The 8,702-nt window shown below is 60.7% G+C and overlaps 1 protein-coding gene across 1 annotated transcript; it reads left to right on the forward strand.

The window, feature by feature from the left end:
• Positions 1–4,055: 4,055 nt before the first annotated feature.
• Positions 4,056–5,984, forward strand: PNMA6A (PNMA family member 6A). Its single transcript, XM_037821780.1, has 2 exons — positions 4,056–4,223; positions 4,449–5,984. The coding sequence occupies exon 2, from the start codon at positions 4,567–4,569 to the stop codon at positions 5,893–5,895; it is 1,329 nt and encodes a 442-aa protein (XP_037677708.1). The 5' UTR covers positions 4,056–4,223; positions 4,449–4,566; the 3' UTR covers positions 5,896–5,984.
• The last annotated feature ends 2,718 nt before the right edge of the window (positions 5,985–8,702 follow it).

Consider the following 8,702-nt stretch of genomic DNA (forward strand, 5'->3'; position numbering starts at 1 on the left):
GTTCTCCAAGTGGACACACACTGCCTGTAATAGAACAGGGAGTCTTGGTGCTCAAGGAGAAACAACCAGGGTGTGGGGCAAACAGGGCCGCTCCTACACTGCTGGATGCACAGTTTAGAAGGGATTCCACACATAAGTGCGACGCAGGAAGCACCTGGACACTCTCACTGGTTAGTGACAAAGACAAGCATTTCTTACTCTGTTGAGCATTTACTGCATGGGAGGGAACGAGGCCTTTCCTGCAAACCAAAGTCCAAATATGAAGCAAACCACAGTGAGGCCTGCTGTTGAGTGGTTGGTTGATGGAGTGTATAAAATGAGAATCCCTTCAACCTTGACACTTAGACCTTTCTCCTTTAAGCACCAACCTATAGCAACTGCCCCTCTCTGTGCGTCTGGGCCATGTTGTGACTGTCTGCCCCCAGAGTCAGAGAGAGCAGCAGGCAGGGTGCAAGGTCCCTCAGCTCTCACATCGGTGAGCTCATCTGACAATCTGACCCATCACCTCCTGGGGGAGTTTTGACCTGGGGGGGTCATCAGGGGTGGGGGTTGGCACAGCACACCCCTCCAGTGGCTCAGCGCCAATCCCACCCTTGCTGAACCGCCTCCTGCCACTTTAGTGGGACTTCTATCTCATCTTCAGCCTGGTTTAGAAAAAATTCCTTCTTCCCAACTCGGTTGTTTATGACATCAACCCTGCAGTCTAAGGCTGGCAGACCGATTTTTCAGAACCACCTTTTGGATTTAAAAGGGAAGGCGGGAGGGAGAGAAGGAGGAAGGAATGACAAATCACCGAAGTAGTTGGAAAGAGAAGCCATGTTCTTTGTGACTGAGAAGACTTGGCAGTATAACAAGCTCAGTTCTTCACTAATAGATAAATACTCATCCAATCCAAATCCCAACAGGTGCGTGCATTTGTGTGTGCGTTTGAACTTGTCAAGTCAAATCTGAAAATAATAAAGGTAGGAGGTGCTAAAATATCCAAGGCAATTTTGGAGGGGAAGAGTAAGGAAGGAGGAGCCGGGCCCTCCCAGGTAGTGCAATTTCTTATGAGGCTGTGGCAAAGTAAAAGAAAACCTCAAGTCTGACCCCCCTGTATCCTCAGGACAACAGAGGTGGCATTTCCCACTCAGTAAATGGGGCTGGGAAGACAGGCTGCCCACACAGACCCAAAGAAATAAATGAGATCCCTACAATGAAACCTCACACCCTGTTCCAGTTTGCTAATGCTGCCAGAATGCAAAACACCAGAAATGGATTGGCTTTTATAAAAGGGGGTTTATTTGGTTACACAGTTACAGTCTTAAGGCCATAAAGTGTCCAAGGTAACACAACAGCAATCAGGTACCTTCACTGGAGGATGGCCAATGGTGGCCGGAAAACCTCTGTTAGCTGGGAAGGCACATGGCTGGCGTCTGCTCCGGAGTTCTGATTTCAAAATGGCTTTCTCCCAGGACGTTCCTCTCTAGGCCACAGCTCCTCCTCAGATTGTCACTCTTAGTTGCTCTTGGGATGTTCTTCCTCTCCTAGCTTCTCCAGAGCAAAAGTCTGCTTTCAAAGGCCATCTCCAAAATGTCTCTGTAAGCTGAAGCGCCTCTCTCAGCTTCTGTGCGTTCTTCAAAGTGTCCCTCTTGGCTGTAGCAAGCTCGCTCCTTCTGTCTAACCTTATATAGTGCTCCAGTAAACTAATCAAGGCCCATGCTGAATGGGTGGGGCCGCATCTCCATGGAAACTATCCAATCAGAGCTATCACCCACAGTTGGGTGGGGTGCATCTCCATGGAAACAACCTAATCCAAACATTCCAACCCAATCCCCACTAATATGTCTGCCCCACAAGACTGCATCAAAGAACATGGCTTTTTCTGGGGGATATAATACATTCAAACCGGCACACACCCCAATGAATTCCAGGGACGTTCAAGAGATAAGTGCAAAAAGTGAACCTTTAAAAAGTTTGGAAGACAAGATGTTTATACTTCAGGATATGGAAGGAGTTCAGGATCAAGGTACAAAGAGCTCAAACCATAGGGGAAATGAAGGACAGATTTCTGCATCCAAAAGGAAAATGAAAAGATAAGGGAGAGGCTGCAAGGAGAGGCTTGCATCACATACAGTCTGCAGAAGGCTGGCTTCCAGAGCAGATGAAGAAACCCTGGACATCAAGCAGAAACCGGCCAGCAATGCAACGCAGCAGAGGGCAAGAAATGAGCAAAGAGCGCAGACAGGAAACCAACAGAAGAGGAGCCCCGAACGGCTGATGACTATGTGAGAGGAGGCCCAACCTCACCTGTACCCAGAAAATTGCAAGCTACAGCAGCGAGGGGGCGTCTCGACCCATTGGAGGGCCAGATGTCCAAAGCCTGATGCTACCAACAGCTGGTCAGGGCACGGGGTAAACAGGACCGCTCCTGCACTGCCGGGTGGAGGGGACACCGCTTAGGCCACCCACAAGACATAACAGTTTAACAATCCCTGGTAATGGTGCGGATGGGCTTTGTAGTCCCAGCAAAGCCATTTGGTGGTGTAGATGCCAGAGCCTGTCCGGCCCACGGAAGAGAGGCACGCACCGGGGCTGCTGGTGGCGATAGTGTCTGTAACCATGAATGACGGAAACAGCCGAAATGCCCGTCATCTGTGCAGCAGTGAATCAAGAAACGGACTGGGATTCAGCTACGAGCCCCAACAAGCTGGACACTTGGGGAAACCTTGTCAAGTCAAACTTGCATGGGAAAAGCAAGTGGCAGAAGAGGATGTTGGGCCAGATGCCAGGCAAGGAGGGAGAAGGGGGCCAGGCCATAGCACCCAGAGGTTGACTCCGTGGGGACTTGCCATCTGGCCTGTGGACTGGCTGTCTGCAGGGCCCCAGACTCCTGTGATGGGCAAGGTGCAGCCCAGGCAGCACTGCCTAGGAGCACTGTCCATCCCAGGTGGTAAAGGGAAGGGCAGGGCCCAGAAGTTTCTCCTACGGAAGCCCGACTCCAGCCAGGCAGACAGAGGTCCTAGTGGTGGGGTGTGTTGACACCTCTGCTGCCCTCAGGGACCAAGAAAGTATGTCCCAGAGCCAGTGAGGCTGACGAGGGCACAGAGAGGAGGGGCACAGTGAGCACCCCACTCCCAGCTGGCCTGTTCTCCATCCACCCCCGTCCTCACTCACACAGACACCCCAGAGACCCCAATCTTGGCATTCCACTGAAGCCCGGAGAAGGAACTGGGACTAGCCCAAGGACACATGGGAAGTCACAGGCCTAGTTTCCCGGGACGCAGGACTTGCAGCGCACAGCTCACGCTCTCCTGGGGCCGGCCCCTGACACCCTGGGCGCCCCGAGAGCGACAGAGCGACAGAGAAACGCCTCGGTCCGCGCACTCCAGGCGGCAGAGGCCTACAGCCTGCGCGTGCGGGGCAGACGACTCGGCGCGGACAGACGCCTGGCTGGGGCTGCGCGTGTGCGCGCGCGGGGGCGCAGGTGCATCTGCCCCACCGAACTGGACCCCGGCCAGGGGCTCCTCGCCGAGTGCCCCAGAGGACCGAACCGTGTGGGGACGGGAGGGCGGGAGCAGGCCAAGAGGCCCCAGCGCCCCCGCTCTCCAGCCCTGTCCAGAGCGCACCTCGGGCCCGGCCCGCCGCCGTCCGAAGGGTACCCCGGGGCGAGGCCCCGCCGCCACGTCGGCGTCCCGAGGGGACGTTCGGGGAGGACGAGGGACCGATCTGGGCCTGGGGTGCGGGGCGGGGGCGAGCCCGAGGCGCACGCACTGGTAGGCACGGTGTCTGGGATCCCCGCGGCCCCACCTGGGCTCGCGCCCCCTCGAGGCGGGGAAGGGGCGATGACGTCACCCGCGGGCTCGGGGCGCCCGCGGCGGCGGCGACAACTCGGCCGCGTGACCCACGCGCGCCAATGGCCCGGCGGTCTCCGGGGCGACGCGAGGGTCCGCGCTCCGCCGCCGCGACGCCCCCGCCCCGCGTCCGCACTGCAGAGAGCCGCGGCGAGCGGGAGCGGGGGTCCGAGCCGCAGCGGGAGCGCCACAGCGGCGGGAGCGGGAGCGGGAGCGGGAGGAGGCCCACGTCCCGGCCTTGCGAGGCACACGGGGGTGGGGTTCGGGGAACCGAGGGCGGAGAGAGCGCGGGAGAGGGTCGCATCGCTTCCCGCCGCTGTGCCCGCGCAGCCCCGCACCCGCCCCTCCTGCTGGGACCTCCACCGGGAAGGGAACCGCCCCAGGGAGAAGGTACCGGATGGGGGCGCCAGGGGGTGGGTTTGGCCCCGGGAGGCCCCACCTCCTAGGTGCCCCCACGATGACTGCGGCACCCCGCGGGGGGCTGGGAGGTGACGTGGGGGGAGGGGCAGGCGGAGTTGATTCCCGGCTGCAGCGGCGTCGGCGCGGAGGGGGGCGTCCGCGGGGGCTGGGGGGCGTTGGGAATTAACCTTGCTCTCACTGGGTTCCTATTCCCAGGCTGTGCGGACCTGAGCCCGGCTGCCGCCCCAATTACTCTGCTCCCAGATCACCCTGGTGGTGCCGGGCAGCGTTTCCTCCACCTGGTATTAGAGCGGCGAGGCGGGCATTGGGGGCGATGGCGGTGACGATGCTGCGGGACTGGTGCCGGTGGATGGGCGTTAGTGCCCGCAGGGCCCTGCTCGTCCTGGGCATCCCGGAGGACTGCGACGAAGCGGAAGTGCAGGACTCCCTGGAGGCCGCCTTGTGGCCCGTGGGCCACTTTGCCGTGCTGGGGAAGGTGTTTCGCGAGGAGGATCACGCCACTGCCGTCTTGGTGGAGCTCGACCAGGAAGTCAACTATGCTTTGGTTCCCAGGGAAATCCCTGGAAACAGGGGTCCCTGGAATGTGGTGTTCGTGCCCCGGTGCTCGGGCGAGGAGTTTCTCAACCGAATGTTCCACTTCATCGAGCAGCAGGGGGAGAGCGTGGAGAGCGTGGCGGGAGCCCTGGGGCTGGGGCTGCGCGGGGTGTGCTGGCTCCGCCCAATCAGCCAGGCGGTGCAGCCCTGGGTGGAGACGGTGGGCTACCAGCGCCTGGGCGTGTTTTCCGGGAGGGAGGAGCCGGCCCCGGGGGAGGAATCCTTTGAAGCCTGGGTCGTCCACGCCAGCGACATGCTGCATGTGTGGCAAGGGGTGTCGGAAAGGGAGAGGAGGAGGAGGCTCCTGGAGGGCTTGCGCGGGACCCCCCTGCAGCTGGTGCACGGGCTCCTGGCGGAGAACCCCGCCAGGACGGCGCAGGAGTGCCTGGCGGCCCTGGTGCAAGTGTTCGGAGACAACGAGTCCATGGCGGCGACCCGGATGAGGTGTTTGACCGCTCGCCAGAAGTCAGGCGAGCGCCTGTCAGCTTACGTGTTGCGCCTGGAAGTCCTGCTGCAGAAAGCCGTGGAGAAGGGGGCCCTGGCCAGAGCCTCGGCAGACCCCGTGCGCCTGAGGCAGGTGCTCACCACCGCCGCCCTGGCGGAGCCGCTGGACCAAGCGCTGAGGAAGCTGAGGATGGTGGGGAGGCCGCCCAGCTTTCGGGAGATGCTGGGGCTCGTTCGGGAGGCAGAGGCATGGGAGGCCAGGCTAGCCAGGGGGGAGACAGCCCAGGGGGAGGGAAGGGCTCAGGCTGAGGCCGGAGCTGACAGAGATGCCGAGGATGACAGGGTAGCAGAGGACGACGCCCATCACCTGCCTCCTGCGGGCATGGGTCAGGCAGGGCCGGCAGAGGACCCTGTGGCCAGTGGGGGCACCGCCCCGCCCCAGGTGGGCAGTGTTTCTGGGGCAGGCCCCAGGGGTCGTGGCCATGGGCCTGAGGGCCTGGCCCAGGCAGGAATCGGCGAGGCCGAGGAGACCCCCGAAGAGGAGTCGGGAAAGGCAGGCGGGGCTGGGGGGGTGGGCCACCCCGAGTGCCCCTCGTGCAAATAGGCTCCGAAGGCCCAGGGCCCCCTGGTTCCCCCCTCCTGCACGGGGCCCTGGCCACCCCCCTGAGCCCTCCCAAGGGGCCCAGGTGACAACAGAGAATCGGGGAGGGGGTGGGAGGGGGCTGCCCCCCACTGCAGCGTCTCAGAGGCCTGGAGGCCCTCCCGAGCGGCCAGCCCCCCACCCCACCCCACCCACCCCACCCGGCAGAAGGGCACCTGAAGACATCTGCCACCCGCCTGCCTGGGTCTCCCAACAGGGGGACTCCACTCCCCACGCCTTGGGGCACGCTGCCCTGGTCCTGGGTGCCCACCCGTCCCTCGGTGGGCCCCGTCGTCACCCACGTGTGCAGCAAACGCCCACCCACCCCCACCGTGTTCCGGGCAGAGCCGCTGCTGTGCTCGCCCCGGGGTGGGCGTTGTGGGCCCTGCGCCCCCTCGGCCGAGTGTCCCGTCTGGGGAGCTCGGCCCTGCTTTCTGGGGTCCGCGTGGGCCGCCGTTGCCTGTTCTTGTGGAGCTGTGTGTGTTCTTATCCGAGCAGTTGTCCCCCGGAGACCCCGAGCCGAGTCCCAGGAGAGGCGGGAAGGATGGCCGAGGGTCTGGCCGGCCCTCAGCCGTGAGGCGGAAGGAGGGACGGACCTGGAGCCGGGGCTGCGCGAAGCTCCGCGGGGACTGTGCTTGAAGTCCCACCCTGTCGTCATTTGTGACTCAGTTTCCTCGACGTGGTGCTGTTCTCTGCTGTTTCCCAGTGTCCCTCTGTGATCCCCTGCGAGTGCACATGGCCAGTGTCCCTCGTCCCGGCAGGAGGCACGTCCTGGGGCCCTCGGGAGGGGAGAACCGGGCAGAGGGCCCTCCTCAGGGACCCCCAGGAAAAGGGTGTGTGTCGGGACCCGTGGCCTCGAGGGGCGGTTCCACGTTCTCTGTTGTAATTCCTTCTAAATGGTTCCAGAAAACGTTCTCTTCAATAAAGTTCATTAACTGTGTCCCCGAGTCCCGTTTCTGCTGGCGGCAGCTAGGGGAGTGCTGGGGGTGGCGGCCTGGCACCCCGACCCTGGAACGGCTGTGGGGTGTGGTGGGGCAGGGTCTGAGAGGTGCCATGGGGTCCCCTAGGTGGGACAGACCTGGCGACAGGTCGCTGGTGGGTGGGGCAGTGGCCCTGGGAGCCCCCCAGAAAGAAGTGGGCAGGGGTGGGAGGGCAGCTGAGGGACGGTGGGCAGCAGCCCAATATCCCAGGAACACCCCCTGTGCTGTGGGGCCTCGGGGTGTCCAGTCTGAGCAGAGGCACCCCATGGGGAGGCCCAGGACGCTGAGAAAAGGGAGGAGATGGACTTAATAGAGGCAGAGGCACAGGGTGGGGTCCTGCCCGATCCCAGATTTCTCACTGGTACACGAGCTGGATGGAGGGAGCGCCCCTCTGTAAATGGGGATTGCTCCAGGAGTTGTCTTTTCTTCTGCTGCTTGGGGAGGAGGTGTTGAGGACTGGGGTGGCGGGGGTGGTGATGACTTCCTTTGTGCCATGCTGATATTTGAGGGTCCTGTGAGATACCCAGGGAGGGAGGCACTCTGCTCCCTTCCTCCTCCTTCCTTCCCCTCTCTCCACCCCCAGCCCTGTGGCCAGCTGGACCTGAGAACCCCAGCTAGAGGAAAAGGCATGTTCATGTGCTGCCTGCTTGGTTTGGGTCCCAGGGTCCCACCATCACCAGCACTGGGCCCCACACAGGGCAGGCGGTCAGCAGGTGCTGGCCACATGAATAAACACCAAGTACTTTTAGGAGGCAGCGTAGCGATGGTTATGCTGCCAAACAAGCTTAACAGAGTTGCCCCAGGCTGCTCGGTGATGGGACACTTCAGTAACACACCTCCTGCAGTGCTAGTTGTTGGAGTGGAATTCAGGGGGCAGCTAACCTGGCTGAGCGAATGGAACACAGGCGCAGAAGCAGAGGGGTCTCGCTGTGCCTGTCCCCCAGCTGGGCGACCTTGCACATGTCACATAACCTCTGCGGGTAGGGTGGGAGGAGTCTGTCCACAGCCCAGGAAGGGAGTCTCAGTTTTGCACTATGATCACAGAGGACCCGAGTTCTCCTCCAGGGAAAGCCTGTGGCTTCCTCCTACCTTCTTACCAGGCAGCGCCAGAACTTTCTAAGCTGAGCGTTTAGACCAGCTCCCCGCCAACCACTGCCTCCTCTGACTGTCTAACAGCTGCCTTCCTCCACCAACCCCTTTGGTCCTGCTCTGGGGTCTCTTACCTCCTAGACAGCCAAGCGAGCTCTCTCCTGTGTGGACCTTCCATGCCCACGCTGGCTTCTCCAACCTGCTGGACCGTCAGTTCTCCATATCACAGCAGTTATGTTCTATGCGGTCGCCCAAACACTGAAATGGCAAATAATGAATCATTGCTCTAGGGGAAATACAGGGTTAGTTTCCCGTCAGCCTCTGGTCACATTTGCCAACCAATCAATACATAACCTTCTTTTATGTGTGTTTTTGTTTGAAGACGCTGTTCCAGTTTGCTACTGCTGCCATTTGCAAAACACCAGAGATGGACTGGCTTTTATCAAGGGGATTTATTTGGTTACACAGTTACAGTCTTAAGGCCATAAAGTGTCCAAGGTAACACATCAACCATCAACAATTGGGTACCTTCATCGGAGGATGTCCAATGGCATCCAGAAAACCTCTGTTAGCTGGGAAGGCACGTGGCTGCTGTCTGTTCCAGAGTTCTGGTTTCAAAATGGCTTTCTCCCAGGATGTTCCTCTCTAGGCTGCAGCTCCTCAAAAATGTCACTCTTAGTTGCTGTTGGGGCATTTGTCCTC

Source organism: Choloepus didactylus, chromosome X, assembly GCF_015220235.1.
Source record: "Choloepus didactylus isolate mChoDid1 chromosome X, mChoDid1.pri, whole genome shotgun sequence".
Lineage (NCBI taxonomy): Eukaryota > Metazoa > Chordata > Mammalia > Pilosa > Megalonychidae > Choloepus > Choloepus didactylus.

What these genes read in the sequence shown, in the direction of transcription:
- PNMA6A (XM_037821780.1), top strand. Translation starts at nt 4,567, where the DNA reads ATGGCGGTGACGATGCTGCGGGACTGGTGCCGGTGGATGGGCGTTAGT.